The following is a 20,138-nucleotide window of genomic DNA, read 5'->3' on the forward strand; positions in this document are numbered from 1 at the left end:
TCCATTCATAAATGCCGCCTTCATCTATTACTTTAAATTCCTTCAAAACATAACCAGTGGTAGATGTAGAGTGTCTGTTTCCATGGCAGTGCACCTGCTGGAACTGAACCCTGTTCTGAAAAAATAGCCACCTCCCAGCACGTACATATTTGAACACTTACACGTTGGTCATTTTCCTAAATGTACCAGGTACTTCAAGACACTGTTAAGCCATTGAAAAAGACATTCCAGAACACCTGAAGGTACCCAAGTCTGTAAGGAAAAAAGTCTCCTTCTATTTGGAAATGCAAAATAAGGGGCACCTGGGTAGCTCAGTCGGTTGAGTATCTTAATGCAGATTTCAGCTCAGGTCAGGATCCAGGTCAGGGTCCTGGGCTCAGCCCTGCGCCCGGTTTCATGCTGAGCATGGAGACTGCTTGAGATTCTCTCTCCCTCCCTCTCTCCCCCGTCTCTCTCCCCCCCTCCTCTCTCTCTCCCTCTACCCCTGTCCCCTACTTGCATTTTCTCTCTCTCTCTCTCTCTCTGAAATTAAAAAAGGAAAAAATGTTTAGACATGCAAAAGCAAAAAGATCTTAGCATTTTTCTACTTGTATGTATTTTTGTTTTTTAACTTTTCTGTGTTCTGTTGAAACCTGGGACTCTGCCTGCAGGAGTCCAGGGAACCCTGTGGAGACCGTGTGCACCCCTCCAGTAGAGGCCGGTCCACTCCTGTGAGCACTGTTCACTTGCATAGGGACTCAAGGGTCCTTCCAGGGACTGGTACAGTGAGCAGAGTATGTCCCTGAGTCTTCTGAAGGGGATGGCTCAAGACAGTGCCACCACCCAGACAATGAAGAAGCCCAGCTGAAATGAGTAGAAATGAAACCTTGCATTTAAGTCTCAGCTTCAAGTGCTTATCTGTCTTCAATCTACCACATTTGGCTCTAACTCCTTTTAGTCACGCATCTAGTAGGGGATGGAAATAAATGTTTGATTTGTCTCTTCTCAACCACAGTTCAGAATTTGATACCTATTATAAAGATAACCATAAATAAGTGAAAGCCAGGAGCCCAAAGGCTGGAATTATTTTTCCTTACTACTGTGCTCCTTATCCTAAGTTACTATTTACTGAGCATCCATTTTGCTCTTGAGCTGGCTTGGTCCTTTATCTTTTGTGCATAAATATGGAAAGTAATTGCAAAAAGCAAAGCTGCCAGCTAAACCCCACTGGCTCTGCACTTACAACATGAATGCCAACACATAAACCCTGGCCTCTGTTCATGCCTCTGTGCCTGAGCTGCTGGCACCAGACCCGCAGATGGGGCCGTGAGCGCCCTCTGCTGCACGTTGGCGTGGTATGGCTGTGAGCCCTCACCTTGCTGCTTGCCTTTAAAAGCTCAATAGTTACAGGTGTGTGGCCCCTGGGTTGAGGCTGATCTGCGGGTGTACAGTTTGTCTGAGGTGGTGGCTCCTAAGTATGTGCCATCTGCATTACAGCGCTGCAGTCGTGCCGTGAGGACCTTCCCTTTCCCCCAGGGGGGGCACAGTTCTGCCCATCCTTTTTTTGCCAGTCAACTCTGTGTTCTGTGGTTTTGGAATGATTGTGCTAAAACATTTTTGCAGGTAGCAATTTCATGCCCTAGGCATAGATGTTATACTTTCTTGTTCCTTCATTCCTCCAAAAAATATTTACTGAGCACTTGCTAAATGAGATTTGCTGCTTGGGCAGAAAGGGAACGGAAAAGATGAAAAAGACACTTTCCCTACTTCAGAGGGTCTCAGGTAGAGGCTGAGGGACGTTTGCAAGTGTCTTATAGAGTCCTTAGTATAGAGATGAGCTAGTCCAGGGCTCAGCAAACCATGCTTTATTTTAGGCTTTGTGGCCATAAGGTCCAACCTAGATACCCTCCTTTGTTCTGCTCTTCCTTTGTAGCACAAAAGCGCTAAAGACCATGGACAAGGGGTGTGGCTGTGTGCTGACAAAACTTTATTTACCAAAACAGGCTGTGGGCAGGATTGGGCCTCCTGGCTATGTTTTGTCAACCCCCCTCATCTAATCTGACCCCCCCCCCATATTATTCAGAGTAGGAAAATCAGTCCCTGAAAGGTTAAATGACTGTTTTGAGTTAATGCAAAAATCATTGGCAGAACAAATAGTCAACGTCCTGTTTTTTGATGACAAAAGCAGTGCTCATCTCTCTGTCCCAGTGCCTCTGTTCACAGCAGCCCCTGGGCCAGTCCAGGCCTGGCAAGGTGCAGGCCCCAGCAAGTGCTGCCATTCCAGGACCCCCCGACGGTGTTCTGATCTGGACTGACTCTGTAGTTTAATCTCCTCTACAGGTGGCTCCAGTTAAACCATCGCGGCCAAAAAGGCACTTCTCTTCTGCTGGAACCATCGAAAGTGTCAACCTAGATGCCATCCCCCTGGCCATCGCGCGTCTGGACAACAGTGCTGCCAAGCACAAGCTGTCCGTTAAGCCAAAAAACCAGAGGGTGTCAAAGAAACACAGGCGACTTGCCAGGGTATGTAGCGCCCATCCCAGCTGACCAGGCAGATGCCCTTGCTTGTGGGCACTGATTCTACCTGGGGGGGGGGGGGCGGAGGGGGCGGGCGGTTGGTGGTGGTGTGAGGGGCCCGTAGAAGCAACTAAGTGTCTCCCATCAGGGACCTGGTGTGTTGCAATGAACAGGGGGAAGCAGGCCCATCTACTGGCCCTTTCTAACTTGTTGCCTGCCTGGGGCAGCTGAGCCTCAGAGTTGAGGGGCTGCCTTTTGAGGGGCTCTAGACACCTTGCATTTGTTTTTCCAGCTCTCCTACCGTGGCTCTGCCAAAGGTTCTTCAGTTTGACTGGTGTAGACTTTGAAGTCACGAATTTCAGGGGACATCGATGAAGTGCAGCTCTCATTTTTTCTCATCTTTCTAATGCTGGGCTATTGGTTTTTCTCTTTTTATTCATTTGTATTAAGCAAAAGGCATTTGAGAATGACCAATAAAAGGGCCGTGGAGTAAACATGAAGGTGATATGTTTTCCTCCACTCTCACAATTGACTCTTGCTGTGCTGGCCTGGGTGTACCTATCTCTATACTTAGGAACAACTGCACTTTCTCAGAAGAGATTAAGAGGGTCACCGACATTGTGAATAGGGTGGGTAATGGTTGCCTGTGCAAAAGGAAAAGGCTAATTATTTTGTCCTTACCAATGTTAGGATCGACTGCATGAACAAGGTAGCCTTCCGGGTCAGCTGTCCCTGGACCAGAACGGACACCCTGGAGAAGGCAAACCAATTTGGCATGAGGAGGAGCCAGAGCTGCTGGACTCTGAAGAAGAGAAGAGATGCCAAGAAGAATACTGGCTAGAACTTGAGGCCAAGTGCAAACGGCAAAAGGCTGAAGCAGCCGAGAGGAGACGTCTGGAAGAGCAGAGACTCCAGGCCCTGGAGAGGAGGCTTTGGGAAGAGAACAGAAGGCAAGAGCTCTTGGAGGAGGTAGGCGAGGACGAGGAGGGAGACGAGGCAGAACTACAGCTGGAGGCAGAAAAGAGGCAGCACCAAGAGGAGAGGCAGAGACTGGAAGGGCAAGGTGTCCAAGGCCAAGAGCGGAGAGAACAAGAGGAAGGAAGCCACCTGGAGGCCCAAGAGCAGCCGCCACGCACACAGCAGGAAGAGCAGGCGGTGTGGAGCGGGCAGGAGGCCGAGAAGCAGCAGGAAGAACAAGAGGAAAGAGAGTTGAAGGAGCTGGAGGAACAGAAGCAGTTGGAGGCCGAAGAGCAGCAACTAAGGGAGGAGGAGGAGCAGCAGCGGCAAAGGGAGGAGCTGCGGCTGCAGGAGGAACAGCAGAGTCTGGAGGAGGAGCAGAGGCGGCTGGAGGAGCAGCAGCAGCGGAGGCGGGAAGAGGAGGAGCACCGAGAACGAGAGGAGAAGAGGCAGCAGGAGGAGGAGCAGCGGCAACGAGAGGACAAGCTTCACCTGCAGGAGGAGCAGCGATGGGAGGAAGAGGCAGCAGCAGAGAGAAGGGCAGAACAGGGAAAGCGGGAGGAAGTGGAGGCGCAGAGGCAGCAGGAAGTGGAAGGTCGAGAAGCAGCGAGTGTGCAAGAGGAGAGGTGGCAGCCACTGGACGTGGAAAGGAGCTCAAGGAGCCCAGTTCAGGTGGACTTTGCAGAGAAATCAGGCAAACGAGAGCACCTGCAACCTGAGAAGCAAAGAGAACACTCTGAGGAGTCAAGGATTTGCGAGAAGCAGAGCCAGGAGGCTGAGCCATGCGGAGAGCAGCAGGCACAAGGCGGGGATTTTCCCGGGCATGGTCGTCGTGCACGTCAGGAAAAGAGACAAGAAGCTAACATGCAGCCTCCCCGGAAACAAGAGGCGAAGGTAGAAGAGATGCTGGCTGCCGGGGAAAAGAAGGAAGCTGCCGCTCCAGAAAAAGACAGGAAGGTGGAGGAACTTCGGTGGCAGGAAGTGGATGAGAGGCAGACCACGCCCAGGCCCTATACTTTCCAGGTGTCATCCGGAGGGAAGCAGATTCTCTTCCCCAAAGTCAATCTGAGCCCAGTGACGCCCCTGAAGGACGCGGGACTTGCCTCTGCCCCCCAGGAGCTGAAGACCCCCAGAGCCAGCCCAGCCTCCCATGCCTTGCCCTCCTCCCTGAGTGTCCCCCACACAGCCATTCTGGTCACGGGAGCACAGCTCTGCGGCCCGGCCGTCAACCTGAGCCAGATCAAGGACACAGCATGCAAGTCTCTCCTGGGCTTGTCAGAAGAAAAGAAGCACGTGGATGTCCCTGCCCTGGAGAACCCACCCCGAGCATCTGTCGACCCCCGGTCAGGGAGCGGGAAGGCCAGGCCCCCCCAGGAGTCTCCGAGCAGTGTGGCTGCACTAGCCGAATGGGCTTCCATTCGGTCCAGAATTCTGAAGAACACAGAGAGTGAGCAGCGCGTTGATAGAGACCAGTCTCGGCCAGGTGAAGAGCACACTCCCAGGGGCCGATGTGATTCCCGCGGGAACCTCCGGAGGATCCCCCCAGTAAATGCAAAATTCTCTATCATGCCTGCTTGGCAGAAATTCTCAGATGGTGGCACCGAGACCTCCAAACCTAACACAGAAGCAGAGAGCATTAGAAAAAGACCTGTGCTGGGACCCAATGATGGGTCAGCTCCCCAGCCCCTGGCTACTTATGAGCACCCAAAGGGTACAGAGAAACTGGAGCCAGCAGACAGCACAGAGGGATGCAAATTTGCCAAAGACCTCCCATCTTTCCTTGTTCCAAGCCCTCCTTACCCTCTACAGAAAGCAGTGGCCCATGCAGAGCCCATGATCATTTTGGACAGTGAGACCATCAGTGGTATAGGAAAGGCAGACCCCGCAACGCCTGGTCAAGAGGAAAAAGCCTCACCATTTGGGATAAAATTGAGAAGGACCAACTACTCCTTGCGCTTCCACTGTGACCAACAGACAGAACAAAAGAAGAAGAAAAGGCACAGCAGCACCGGGGACAGTGCTGATGGTGGGCCACCTGTACCAGGAAGTACAAAAGGAGAGAAAGAGACAGAGGGTGTGGCCCTCAAGCATGGCCTGTCCCTAACCCCTGAGAGGAAGCAAGCCCTGTCCACCTGGAAGGACTCTGCTGAAAGAGTACACTCTTCTCCTGCAGCCCAGCTGGGGCCTCAGCCAGTTGCAGAGCACGACAAGGTGGCAAACAAAATGCCATTGGTGCAGAAGCCAGCCCTGGCTCCCAAGCCTGCCGGTCAGACTCCCCCCTCCTCCCCACTCTCCAAACTGAGCAGGCCGTACCTGGTAGAGCTGCTGGCCCGCCGGGCAGGGAAGCCAGACCCGGAGCCTGGCGAGCCATGCAAGGAGGGTCAGGAGAGCAGGGACCTCTGGCCGCGGTCACCGCCACCCCCAGAGAAAAGGAAGGCACACAAGAGGGATGAGGAGGAAGTTGTAGAAACAGAGAGGAAACTTGGTTCCTCGGCCCTGTCTGCTGCTCGGCCAGAAAAGCCTTCCCAAACCCCTGAGGCCGGGAGGAAAGGTAGGTATGGGTAGGTGCCCCCTGCCTCTGTCCAGCTTGTCTGTGTCCTGGCAGAAGCCACAACTGCCCAGAGCTGGAAGCAGGGCTAGTGTCGGAGAATGTCCCTTTGCTGTCATAAGTCGTATTGAGGCCCTTTTCTTTTTCTGCTCCTTTAGAATTTTGGAAATGCTGACAGTGCTACCTGCCTGCAGCTCATACTGTTAATGATACTTACAGAAGTAATAAGTTCCAGGTGCTGACACTTAGACTAACACACTTTCAGTTGACAACGGACATTGAAATACAGTCCTAATTAACAAAGAAGCCCTTAATCCTTATGAAGGAGCCTCACAGTGATGATAAGACTGGGGTTTTCTAGACTAGTCTGTGTTCTAGCTCTGGGCAGTAAAGGCACTAAGGTGGGAGGTTAGGGGACTTTCAGCAGCAGCATCGGCCTTGGGAGCTTCTGTGTGAATGATTGACTTTGGCTCAGTTTTATGCAAAATGCTGTGCAAATGCGTCCCTGCCCCCACCAGCTTACCACTGTGAAGCCTTTTAAAAAGAAATCTTAGAGCTGCCCTCACTCAAGGCTGCCCCTTGTGTTTCTTCAGACTATCGGTTTGGGACAGTTCAGTGATCACTTGGATTGGCTTTGGGGTCCCTGAGAACCTTCATCTAATTATTTTTCTTTTCTGTTTTGTTGAAGTAAAGTTTGGGTCATATTCCAGGAAGTTACTTGCATGTATCAGAGAAACTCTCCCCTGAGGTTTATTAGGAAATGCTGCAAGCCTTCTCTTGTGTTTAATTGTTTAGATTTAGGGTGATTTTTGCGGAGAAAAGAGCTGTTTCCTGAGCAGTAGTGGTTTGGTTACTTGCCTTATGGAAGACCTTATTGTCCTTTTTAACCACGCCTTAGACCAGCACGTAGATCACGCTTCCGGACCATTTCTCCCTGGTGATTTCTGTCTGTCCTGCTGAGGAGCCCATTTTCATCATTCTTTGTGTTTTTGTTTTGTTTTGCTTTAACCTTTTTGCTGGGCTGTGGGGGAATGCCATTGTGCACCCTGCAAGCCTGTGTATAACTGTCCTGGGGGGCTCAGTCCATTCAGTGTGTCCAAATCTTCATTTTGGCTCAGGTCACGATCTCTATGAGATGGATCCCGGCATCTTGCTCTGCACTGATGGCATGGAGCCCACTTGGGATTCATTCTCTCCCTCTCTCTGCCCCTCTCCCACTTGTGTGCTCGCTGTCTCTCTCAAAATAAATAAACATTAAAAAAAAAACAGAACAAACAAAAACTGTGCTGGGACCCCTGGGTGGCTCAGTTGGTTAAGCATCTGACTCTTTTTTACGGTTCAGGTTGTGATCTCACGGTTTGTGAGTTTAAGCCCCTTGTCGGGCTCTGCACTGACAGCACAGAGCCTACTTGGGATTTTCTCTCTCTCCTTCTCCTCTGCCCCTCCCTCTCTTTCTCTCTCTCAAAATAAATTTAAAAAAAATTTTTTAATTGCAATTTAGTGCAGTGAATGAAAATGGATAGTTCAGTATAATGAATTGTCATCTTTCAAATAAGTTGGTTTAGGAATAACTATGCTGCAACTTGGAAAACATGCAATTGCATCGGGCTCTGCACTGACAGCATGGAACCTGCTTAGGATTCTCTGTCTCCCTTTCTCTCTCTCTCTCTCTCCCCCTTCCCCACTTGCTATCTCTCTCAGAAAAATTAATTAATTAATTTAAGCTGACCCTTAGTTCCCTAAAGCTTTGTGGGACTCATGTTTGCAATCCCCATTGACTTTCAGAGCTAGGTGTCTGGGGGCCCGTCCCTCTGGTGAAAGTCTTAAAAGTTGGGGCCCCAGGTGTGGAATCCAAACCTTTTGTTCCTCAAGGAGAAGCTGACCGTTGTGAGTTCCCTCGGAGTTATGAATTGCTGTACAGGGGGTGGGTTTATGGTGAAATTGTGTCTCACCCTCTCCAACCTCCTTCTGTGTGAGTTTTTCTCATTCACCCATTGCATAGTTGTTCAGCTGGTTTTTGGATTTTTTTTAAAAGGGAATTGTTCCATATATAGCTGCATATTGAGTGTGTCCATGGGAGGGGAGGGGGGTGCAGGACCCTCCTATGTCACCATCCTGAATTGGAACCCCCATTTTCAGTTTTGACATTAGCCTTTGTGTCCGTAGCTTTTATGATCATCCAGGTCCCTCTCACTGTCTGGAGGACTCTCTCATTCTCCTTATCTTCTCCCGGAAGAAATAGCTCTCTGCTGTGCTTCTTTCTCTTAGGGAAGCCCTTTTGATCATTATAATTTCCTATCCAAAACTGGCAGTGCCCCTGTTTTCTTCCCCGGTATCCAGATTCTGGGCTGTCAGGCTCTGCTAATTGAATTTTTCTTTACTTGGTAGAAAAGCAGCATGAAAGCAAAGACCACATGCCCATGGGTGCTGTCTAAAGACCACTGGGGTCTTCCTGCTCACTCTAGGCCATGCAGGCCAAACATGTTTGACTGAACACCCCATCAGAATAAAAATATTAAGCCTGGATCTCCAACTTTATTTGTTGATTGTGACCCTGTAGTGCTGTTATTAGCTAAAACACCTGGAGCATCATATACATTTCAGGTAAAGGTCACTGAAACAACAATGGACATAACTCCGCTGTGATAATCCTCCTGTGTCCTCCTGTGTTTGCCCTCTACCACTTCTATTGCAGTGTCATCTCATTCCAAAATTCCCACCTCCTTGTGGCGGGTGGAACAGATATTAAGTGGCCCTTTCTCCCAGAACTGACCTTTGGGAGCAGTGGTTAAAACCCTATAAGGGCAGGATGCACTGGTTCATGTCCCCAGAACCTGAAGGAGGGAATTGGAGTGGGTTGTGGGTCCCCTTGTCCACTGGGTGTAGAATGTGAGAGAATAGGTTTAAACAGGTATTTTACCTTGGCTTCTTCCACCTCAACTCTGATTTTTCTATGACCCTGTGGTAGCTGTTTGGCCACTTTGTGGGCCTGCCCCAAGTAAGTGATCTAGAACTTTTACTTCAGGATGTGGGAATCGGTGCCATTATTTGTTGAAGACCTTTGGGCATCCTGGGCTGAAATTCAGACAGGAGCCACATTTTAACATCCTAAAACATTTTCTGTTTATTGGTCCCCAGCTACAGTCCAGACCTGTTAGGCCCTTTACATATATTGTGTTACAGCCTTTCTAAAGTCTGGTCATAACTCCAGGATGTGCTATTCAAACCAAGTTCTAAGGAAATAAAAATCTGGCTAACGATTTATCTTTTCAAATAAAAAAAAAGTAGGCAATTCTACTTTAAAGGTATTTTGACCCTTGTGATAAAACGCTGGTCAGAATTGTTGGCAGGAAACTGGCCAGTTGTTTTAATGACCTTTCCAGGCAAGTTCAGGTGGAATGTTTAGTGTAGGATTCCCTTTTACATAATAGCTTTAAATTTTTTTAATGTTTATTTATTTTTGAGAGAGAGAGAGCACGAGCAAGCAGGGGAGTGGCAGAGAGAGAGGGAGACACAGAATCTGAAGCAGGTTCCAGGCTCTGAGCTGTCAGCACAGAGCCTGACATGGGGCTTGAACTCACGAACTGTGAGATCATGACCTGAGCCAAAGTTATATGCTTAACCAACTGATACATAATAGCCCCTACATAATAACTTTAAATGGAAATCATTTGGATCTTGGCAGTTTGGTTTCAGACATTTTCCAAACAGGTGTTACACTGCCCTGGAGTAGAACAAAACTTAAATTATTTCCTGTGTGTAAAGCCTCTCAGTTAAGCAGAATGCTTGAAGTGGTGAATAGAGTCAACCCTTGAACATCATGAGGGTCAGGGGTGCTACCTTCCTGTGTAGTCAAAATCCCTTTGACCCCCCCAGAACTTAACTAGTAATAGCCTAGTGGAAGCCTTTCTGATAATATAGTCGAGTAACTCATATTTTGTATGTTATATATGCTAAATACTGTATTCTTACAATAAAGTAAGCTAGAGAAAGGAAAATCTTATTAAGAAGACCATAAGGAAGAGAAAATACATTTACAGTACTGTACTGTATTTGTAAAAACAAAACAAAACAAAAACCGCGTAGGGGAGCCTGGGTGGCTCAGTGGGTTGAGTGACCAATTCTTGATTTCAGCTCAAGTTGTAATTCTGGGATCACATGGGATTGAGTCCCACGTTGGGCTCCTCGTTGGACATGGAGCATGCTTAAGTTTCTCTTTCTCCCTCTGCCCCTCTCACCCACTCGCATGCGTTCTCTCTCTCTCTCTCTCTCTCTCTCTCTCTCTCCCTCCCTCCCTCCCTCAAAAAAAACAAACAAAAAAAAAAAAACCCGTGTGTAAGTAGACTTGGCCAATTCAAACCCATGTTGTTCAAGGGTCTAGTGTATTTGTATTTTTTGTTTTTGTTTTTGTTTTGTTAACTAACAACTAAAAATACCTTTCAGGTTTTTTTTTTAATACTTCTGAAATGTGTCACTTTTCTTTACTGTGTTAGATCATAGCTGAAACTTTGATGACTAGGGAGAGCATAATGACCAAGACTCACTGTAAATAAGAATTCTCTTTGTAGAGTATTATAGGCCTAAAGGTATAGAAAAGCAGAATCTGCCTCCTTTTTGTGCTTGAATTCTTAATTTGATTTTACTTTGGTTCTTTCTCCTCAATAAAAAGTCAAATCAGTGAGAGCCCTGGTTGGTAAGGTTCTGGATCATCAATGTGTAAACTTGTAGTGAATTTCCAAAGAACAGGTCTATAGTGAGCCCTTTTCATTTGAGGTAGTAAAGGACTCATTGCTGGAATGGTTATCTATAAAAGGGCTTAATTTTTACGTGAGGAAAAGAAGGGGATGATTCTCATAGACATCAATAGTAAGTACAGGTCACTTTTGTAGAGTGATTTCTATCTGCCAACTGTCTGGTTAGTATGATACCCAGGATCTCTTAATCTTCACGGCAGTCTGATGAGGCATGTGCCATTGTCATCTCCACTTTATGGATTAGAAGACCTTAGAGAAGTTAAGTAGCTTTTGTAAGGTCACACAAGGTCAAGCCCAGGGCTGCTCAGTTTAAGAGTCCAGTTGCTCAACCTCTGATTCCAGCCACCTGTGAAGTGTGTTTACCCCATTGCATAGGCAAGACAGTCAACCACAGGAAAAGCTCAGACTGGAAGTCAGGAGTCCTAGGCTCAAACTTCAGCCTGTGCACTAACCGCTGGGTGACCTGGGGCACCGCACTGGATTGCTGTGGCCCCTCATACTCACTCTGTCAAAAGAGAGCATTGGACCAAAATCACAGTTTCCTACTGCATTCCTCAGAGCCCCACTGCCCTCAGCAGTCTCATGGGATAGATCGAGCAGCACCCTTTTTACCTCTTTCATACACTGGGTAGGATGTTTGGGAAGGGGTTAAATAAAGCAGTAAATAAGAATAATAAATAGCAGCCTGGGTCCCCTGTAGGCTTGAGATTTTCTGACACTGGAGATTGTATTTCTAGTCCCATTTTGAGGGAAGGAAAAGACTTCTATTTTTCTGTTGATAAGAAATATTACCTCTCCACCCAGAGAAGTCCCTCGGGCATCAGTGCAGAGTTTGTGTTAGGAAAGGACAGTTGAATATTTCATGTCACTAGTTCTAAGGGGTGAAGGATCAAGGTAAGTGAGCAGTTTCACTGTAAACCTCCCTTTGCCTTTACCAGTTTTTTTTTTTTAATATTTATTTTTTGGGAGACCGCAAGCAGGGTAGGGGTAGGGAGAGGGGGAAGAGGATCTGAAGCAGGCTGTGTGCTGACAGACTGACAGCAGTGAGCCCAATGTGGGGCTTGAACTCATGAACCACGAGATCATGACCTGAGCCAAAGTTGGATGCTCAACCGACTGAGCCACCCAGGTACCCTTGCCTTTACCAGTTCTGATCACTATTCCAGTGAGGTGGGCGGAGGGGGTGGGGGCAGGTCTCCACACCATCAGCCTGTCCTCAGATACTAGCTGGCTTTCTTACATTTCATATCATTCATATCAGTTCTGATGCTGTCTACCTGTCCCACAAGACTGTCCCCACTTCAGATGCCATTCCCACATCCAGGTCATCACCTATGCTTCTGACCAACTTAAATCAGAGATTTCCACGACCCCCTCCCTCCTTGGGTTCAGTTAATTTGGAAGAGCGCCTCACAGAACTCAGGGAAACATTTTACTTATTAGATAACCAGTTTATTATAAAAGGATGTAACTCAGGAACAGCCAGATGGAAATGATCCATAAGGACAGGGTATGGGGAAGGGGCATGGAGCTTGCATGCCCTCAAAGGACACCTCTCCCCACAAATCTCCATGTGTTCACCAGCTGGAAACTCCCTGAACCCTGTCCTTTTGGGTTTTTATGGAGGTTTCACTATATATGCATGACCAATTAACTCATCAGCCATTGGCAATTGAAATCAGCCTCTAGTCCTGCTCCCCTCCCCAGAGGTTGGGGGGTGGGAACGAAAGATTCAAACCTGATCACATGGTTGGCTCCTCTGGCAACCAGCCCCCAGCCTTAAGGATGGTCCCAAAGTCATCTCATTAACGGAATGAGGGACACCTTATGCTCTCATCACTTAGGAAATTCCAAGGGTTTTACTGTGTTCTAGAAATGGGCATGAAGACCAAATGTATACTGCTTTTTAATTTTTTTTTAAAGTTTAATCTCTACGCCCAATGTGGGACTCGAAGTCATGACTCCGAGATCGTGAGCCACAGCTCTACCAACTGAGCCAGCCAGATGCCCCCAGATACATCATATAAATCGTAACAGCAGTCTTTTTTTTGTCCCCAGAAAAGCCTGTTCTTCAGAGCAGGCACTCGTTAGATGGCTCCAAACTTGCGGAGAAGGTTGAAACTGCGCAGCCACTGTGGATAACGTTAGCACTGCAGAAACAGAAGGGGTTTCGGGAGCAGCAAGCTACTCGAGAGGAGAGGAAGCAAGCCAGGGAGGCCAAACAGGCAGAAAAGCTCTCCAGAGAGAACGTGAGTAGCCTGGTCTTCGGCTTTAACTTTTCCTTCTCGAGTTTGGCTATCTTTTAGGTAGGTCACAAGGGTTTAAAAAAAAAAAAAGCTAGCTGGGAGTGGTGAATGCTTAGGGTAGAGCAGTAAATAAATTGACAACCATTAAACCAGGGAAGTGTTTTCAAGCAGTAATTTTGTTTGGTTTCCTTGTGCTCTCAGTTAGGTTAACCTGATTTGGTAGAGTCCGTGATTATTAGCAGTGATCCACACACACTGCAGTTATGTGAGAAATAGGAAAGTGAATGCATTTGAGCAGTGAGTTGGGAGAAGAATCAGGAGTCTTGCTCTGTGGCCCTGATTTTATAGTCTGTTCACTGGGACTCCTACAAAAGTGGCTTTCCCTCTTTTGGGACCTTTGTCTTGAGCTGCTCCATGGCTGGCGTCATGGTTGGCCACACATTGCTCCCAAGTGCAGTCCCGTTTCTCCTTCAGAGGCAGAGGTTGGGGGCTGGCAGGCAGAAGCCCCCCCAAGGCCTTGCACGGTCAGTCTTTCCGTGTCCTGAGGTTGAACACACACTTGCCCTGACTCTGTGCCCACCCAGGTCGGTGTCATCCTGCAGCCTGGAAGCAGCAGTATCAGCAGAGCAGGCTCCTTGCACAAGCACAGCCCACAGCTGGAGGAGAAGAAGCCGGAGACCGCAGCGTCCAGGCTTGAGCGCAGGGAACAGCTGAAAAAGGCCAACACTCTTCCCACATCTGTGACAGGTAGGGAGAGCAGGTCGGATTCCGTGTAACTGCGGTGAGAGGCTTGTCTTCTCACAGCCACTTTACATCCTTGAGTTTGGGAACGGGCACAGCGTGCGAGTCTCTTCACAGCCCCAGAGGTCAGCTTTGAGAAAGCACTTCTGGTAAAGACCACCAGCAGCTCCCCACCACCAGTGGTATGGTGGTAAATGGTTAACAGTCACCCTCCAGGGACTGGGGAGACCTCTGATTTTAGCATTTGAGTTTTCGTGGGGTAAATCCTCCCACTGCAGCCAGTTCCAGGCTACCAGTGTGGTGTCACCTGGCTCCCTAAATTCCTGGACATCAAACAAGCCCTCCCTCTCCGACACCCCGCTGCCTGTAGCCCCAACAAAATGAGGTTTGCTAACTTGCTCTCCTGTAAGGGAGACCATGTACCAGAAGAACCACCTAAAGAAAGGAAGAGGCAAGATTATCAGAGGATTTGGGGGGAAAAGGGTGAAGTTTAGGTAAAATTTAAGCGATGTGGGGTTTTGACGGGCTCAGAGCAGCACAGGGTTGTATGTAAAGGGGTTCACATCAAACCAGAGCTGAAAAGTGCACTCAGGGTCTAGTTTCCTTTGACACAATAAACTTAAATTTGTGGAGGCTAAATCTGAAAACCCCTGCTTGGGGCTCTGCACCTAGCTGGAACTGGAAGCTGCTTCTCTGAATCAGTGACCCACGGGGCTCAGATACTCCAGGCAAAGTGGGAAGGTCTCTGCTCACTGATGGGGATTCAGATAGCAAGTTTCTGACCACTTTAATTAACAGCAGGGTTTCCTATTCATGACATATAAAAGACACACATTTAAAAAAATTCTTTATTCTATTAAAATGATTGGTCATGTTTCCAACTGTTACCTTGTTACAAATCACTTGAAGGAGGGATATGAATGGGAACAAGCTTCCTCCCAGAGGTTAACAGGGCCTGTTTTCCCTTCTGAGCAACCCTGTTCCCTAGAGGGCACCCACCCCCCAGATCTAGACTTTGTAATGCCTTTGTTACCTGCCAGCTTGGGTATGGAAATGGAAAGAGGTCTCAACCACTAACGCTATACTTAATATTTTGGTGAGGAGAGAAAAAGCCTTTATATTTGAAAACCACTTTGGAGCACTGTATAATTTCTCAATAACCTCCATGGGCATAATTTCATTTGATCTGACACCCAAGAATTAAAGGTTCTAAACAAACGGGTGTGCCACCAAGATCATTCTTTCAAAATAAAGTTCCAGAGTCAGAGATCACATACCTTTCTCTGACAGACTTCTTGGACGCTCTAAAGAGTTAATGCAGTTCAGAGTGGCTACAGCTTAATAAAGCAAACCTTTATTTTTGTATTTGTCTTTTCAGTCAGTATTTGTAGAGTTCTCATTCTGTGTAGGCCATCGCCACGGGCAGTAAATAGGACTCAGAGAGAAGCCAAGATCCCTCACCTTAGGAGGTCTCTAAGATCTGATAAAACAAGTGTTGGAATTGTGAGGCCAGCCTGAAAGTCTAGAGAGCCAGCAGGGAGTGGAGGCCCCCAGCGCGAGCTTGGTACAGAGGGGAGCTTCTAACCTCACCAGTTTGAAAAAAAAAAAAAAAGATAAGTTCAAACTGCTGGTTTGATCTTTTTCTTCCTGGAATTGACTGGTTGTATAGCTAGAATGACAACATTTACCTTTTATTTCTTATTATCATGTAGGCAGAGCTGTGCACAAAAACTTAGGCTTCTAGAAACTGTGAAATTAAAACCAACCATATTCTAATTCTGTATGTAACAGTTATGATCACCCACTTTCTTCCCCTAATTGTTCCCACTAAAGATGCCCAGTGTTTCACTGGGTTTTCCTTTCTGAATCTTTTACTTTTTTTTTTTTAATATAATTTATTGTCAAATTGGTTTCCATACAACACCCAGTGCTCATCCCAACAATGAGGTCATCCCTTGTCAATGCCCATCACCCACTTGCCTCTCTCCTCCACCAACCCTCAGTTTATTCTCAGTTTTTAAGAGTCTCTTATGGTTTGTCTCCCTCCCTCTCTGTTTGTAACTTTTCCCCCCTTTCCCTCCCCCATGGTCTTCTGTTAAGTTTCTCAAGATCCACGTATGAGTGAAAACATATGGTATCTTTCTCTGACTTATTTCACTTAGCATAATACCCTCCAGTTCCATCCATGTTGCTTCAGATGGCTAGATTTCGTTCTTTCTCATTGCCACGTAGTATTCCATTGTGTACATAAACACAGTTTCTTTATCCATTCATCAGCTGATGGACATTTAGGCTCTTTCCATAATTTGGCTATTGTTGAAAGTGCTGCTATAAACATTGGGGTACAAGTGCCCCTATACATCAGCACTTCTGTATCCCTTGGTTAAATTCCTAGCAGTGCTATTGCTGGGTCATAGGGTAGTTCTATTTTTAATTTTTTGAGGAACCTCCACACTGTTTTCCAGAGCGGCTGCACCAGTTTGCATGAATCCATTAGCAGTGCAAGAGGGTTCCCGTTTCTCCACATCCTCGCCAGCATCTGTGTTTTCCTGATTTGTTCATTTTAGCTGCTCTGACTGGCGTGAGGTGGTATCTCAGCGTGGCTTTGATTTTTACTTCCCTGATGATGAGTGACGTTGAGCATCATTTCATGTGTCTGTTGGCCATCTAGATGTCTTGTTTGGAGAACTGTCTATTCATGTCTTTCATTTCTTCACTGGATCATTTGTTTTTCAGGTGTGGAGTTTGGTGAGTTCTGTATAGATTTTAGATACAAGCCCTTTATCCAATATGTCATTTGCAAATATCTTTTCCCATTCCGTTGATTGCCTTTTAGTTTTGTTGATTGTTTCCTTTGCAGTGCAGAAACTTTTTCTCTTGATGAGGTCCCAATAGTTCATCTTTGTTTTAATTCCCTTGCCTTTGGAGACAGGTCGAGCATGAAATTGTTGTAGCTGAGGTCAAAGAGGTTGTTGCCTGCTTTCTCCTCTAGGGTTTTGATGGTTTCCTGTCTCACATTCAGGTCTTTCATCCATTTGGAGTTTATTTTTATGTATGCTGTAAGAAAGTGGTCTAGTTTCAATCTTCTGCATGTTGCTGTCCAGATCTCCCAGCACCATTTGTTAAAGAGACTTTCATTTTTCCACTGGATGTTCTTTCCTCCTTTGTCAAAGATTAGTTGGCCATACATTTGTGGGTCCAATTCTGGGTTCCCTATTCTATTCCATTGGTCTGTCTGTTTTTGTGCCAATGACCATACAGTCTTGATGATTACAGTTTTGTAGTAGAGGCTAAAGTCTGGGATTGTGATGCCTCCCGCTTTGGTTTTCTTCTTCAATATTACTTTGGCTATTCAGGGTCTTTGTGGTTCCATACAAATTTTAGGATTGTTTGTTCTAGCTTTGAGAAGAATGCTGGTGCAATTTTGATTGGGATTGCATTGAATGTGTAGATTGCTTTTGGTAGTATTAACATTTTAATAATATTTATTCTTCCAATCCATGAGCATGGAATGTTTTTCCAATTCTTTGTGACTTCTTCAATTTCCTTCATAAACTTTCTATAGTTTTCAGCATACAGCTCTTTTACATCTTTGGTTAGGTTTATTCTGAGGTATTTTATGGTTCTTGTTCTTGGTGCAATTGTAAATGGGATCAGTTTCTTTATTTCTCTTTCTGTTGCTTCATTATTGGTATATAAAAATGCAAGATTTCAATACATTGATTTTGTACCCTGCAATTTTGCTGAATTCATGTATCCCTTCTAGCAGACTTTTGGGTGGAGTCTGTTGGGTTTTCCAAGTAGAGTATCATGTCATCTGCGAAAAGTGACAGTTTGACTTCTTCTTTGCCAATTTTTCTTTTTAATTTTTTTTAATGTTTATCTTTGAGAGAGGGAGAGAGACAGAGTGTGAGTGGGGAAGGGACAGAGAGAGAAGGAGACACAGAATCTGAAGCAGGCTCCAGGCTCTGAGCTGTCAGCACAGAGCCCGACACAGGGCTTGAACTCACAGACCGTGAGATCATGACCTGAGCCAAAGTTGGACATTTAACTGACTGAGCCACCCAGGCGCCCTCTTCTTTGCCAATTCTATGCCTTTTATTTCATTTTGTTGTCTGATTGCTGATGCTAGCACTTCCAACACTATGTTAAACAACAGCAGTGAGAGTGGACATCCCTGTCATGTTCCTGATCTCAGGGGGAAAGTTCTCAGTTTTTCCCTATTGAGGATGATATTAGCTGTGGGCTTTTCATAAATTGCTTTTATGATGTTTAAGTATGTTCCTTCTATCTTGACTTTGACGGTTTTTATTAAGAAAGGATGCTGTATTTTGCCAAATGCTTTTTCTGCATCTATTGACAAGATCATATGGTTCTTTTCCTTTCTTCTATTAATGTGATGTATCACATTGATTGATTTGCGAATATTGAACCAGCCCTGCAGCCCAGGAATGAATTCCACTTGATCATAGTGAATAATTCTTCTTATATGCTGTTGAATTTGACTTGCTAGTATCTTGTTGAGAATTTTTGCATCCATATTCAGCAGGGATATTGGCCTGTAGTTCTCTTTTTTTGCTGGGTTTGTCTGGTTTGGGAATCAAAGTAATGCTGGCTTCATAGAATGAGTTGAGTCCCGAAGTTTTCCTTCCATTTCTATTTTTTGGAACAGCTTGAGGATAGGTATCAACTCTGTGTTGAATGTATGGTAGAATTCCCCAGGGAAGCCAACTGGTCCAGGACTCTTTATTTGTTGGGAGATTTTTGATAACTGATTCAGTTTCTTCACTAGTTATGGGTCTGTTCAAATTTTCTATTTCTTCCCGTTTGTCCAGTTTGCTGGCATACAATTTTTCATAGTATTCCTTGATAAATTGCTTGTATTTCTGAGGCATTGGTTGTAATACATCCATTTTCATTCATGATTTTATCTATTTGGGTTATCTCCCTTTTCTTTTTGAGAAGCCTAGCTAGAGGTTTATCAATTTTATTTTTTCAAAAAACCAACTCTTGGTTTCATTGATCTGCTCTGCAGTTTTTTTAGATTCTATATTGTTTATTTCTGCTCTGATCTTTATTATTTCTCTTCTTCTGCTGGGTTTGAGGTGTCTTTGCTGTTCTGCTTCTAGTTCCTTTAGGTGTGCAGTTAGATTTTGTATTTGGGATTTTTTTTTGTTTCTTGAGATAGGCCATTTTCCTCTTAGGACAGCCTTTGCTGCATCCCAAAGGGTTTGGATTGTTGTGCTTTCATTTTCATTTGTTTCCATGTATTTTTTCTCTAACTGCCTGGTTGACCCATTCGTTCTTTAGTAGGATGTTATTTAACCTCCATGCTTTTGGAGATTTTCCAGACTTTTTCCTGTGGTTGATTTCAATTTTCATAGCATTGTGATCTGGAAGTGTGAATGGTATGATCTCAATTTTTTTATATTTATTGAGGGCTGTTTTGTAACCCAGAATGTGATCTAGCTTGGACAATGTTCCATGTGCACTCAAGAAGAAAGTATATTCTGCTGCTTCAGGATGTAGAGTTCTAAGTATATCTGTCAAGTCCATCTGGTCCAGTGTTTCATTCAGGGCCATTGTTTCTTTACTGATTTTCTGTCTAGATGATCTGTCCATTGTTATAAGTTCAGTATTAAAGTCCCCTACAATTGACACATTCTTACCAGTAAGATTACTTATGTTTGTGATTGTTTTATGTATTTGGGTGTTCCCGAATTCAGTGCATAGATATTTGTAATTGTTAGCTCTTCCTGCTGGATAGACCCCATAATTATTATATAATGCCATTCTTCATCTCTTGTTGCGGACTTTAAAGTCTAGTTTTTCTGAAATAAGTATGGCTTTTCCAGCTTTCTTTTGACTTCCAGTACATGATAGATAGTTCTCCAACCCCTCACTTTCAATCTGAAGGTGTCCTCAGGTCTAAAATGGGTCTCTTGTAGACAGGAAATAGATGGGTCTTATTTTTTAATCCATTCTGATACCCTCTGTCTTTTGATTGGAGCATTTAGTCCATTTACATTCAGTCAGTGTTATTATTGAAAGATAGGGGTTTAGAGTCACTGTGTTATCTGTAGGTTTCATGGTTGTAGTGATGTCTCTGGTACTTTGTGGTCCTTGTAACATTTCACTCACAGAATCCCCCTTAGGATCTCTTGTAGAGCTGGTTTAGTTGTGATGGATGAATTCCTTCAGTTTTTGTTTGTTTGGGAAGACCTTTATCTCTCCTTCTATTCTGAATGACAGGCTTGCTGGATAAAGGATTACTGGTTGCATATTTTTCCTGTTCATCACATTGAAGATCTCCTGCCATTCCTTTCTGGTCTGCCAAGTTCCAGTAGATAGGTCTGCTACTACCCTTATGTGTCTACCTTTGTATGTTAAGACCTG

At 45.7% G+C, this 20,138-nt stretch overlaps 1 protein-coding gene across 12 annotated transcripts in view; it reads left to right on the top strand.

Moving 5' to 3' along the window:
- CRACD (capping protein inhibiting regulator of actin dynamics) overlaps positions 1 to 20,138 on the top strand; it is a 271,856-nt gene that overhangs the window by 246,700 nt on the left and 5,018 nt on the right. For all 12 annotated transcript variants that reach the window (XR_006964274.1, XM_047090892.1, XM_047090890.1 and 9 more), the window contains 4 exons: positions 2,320 to 2,502; positions 3,187 to 6,004; positions 12,814 to 13,004; positions 13,586 to 13,748. Coding sequence is in view for 11 of the 12 variants with exons in the window: in XM_047090892.1 (XP_046946848.1) it covers positions 2,320 to 2,502; positions 3,187 to 6,004; positions 12,814 to 13,004; positions 13,586 to 13,748 (3,355 nt within the window). In the remaining variant the exon portion in view is untranslated. The remainder of the gene's footprint in view (positions 1 to 2,319; positions 2,503 to 3,186; positions 6,005 to 12,813; positions 13,005 to 13,585; positions 13,749 to 20,138) is intronic.

Source organism: Lynx rufus, unplaced genomic scaffold, assembly GCF_022079265.1.
Source record: "Lynx rufus isolate CCGP_SWC_20201006 ecotype Redwood Valley unplaced genomic scaffold, mLynRuf1.p SCAF_3, whole genome shotgun sequence".
NCBI classification, from domain to species: Eukaryota; Metazoa; Chordata; class Mammalia; order Carnivora; family Felidae; genus Lynx; species Lynx rufus.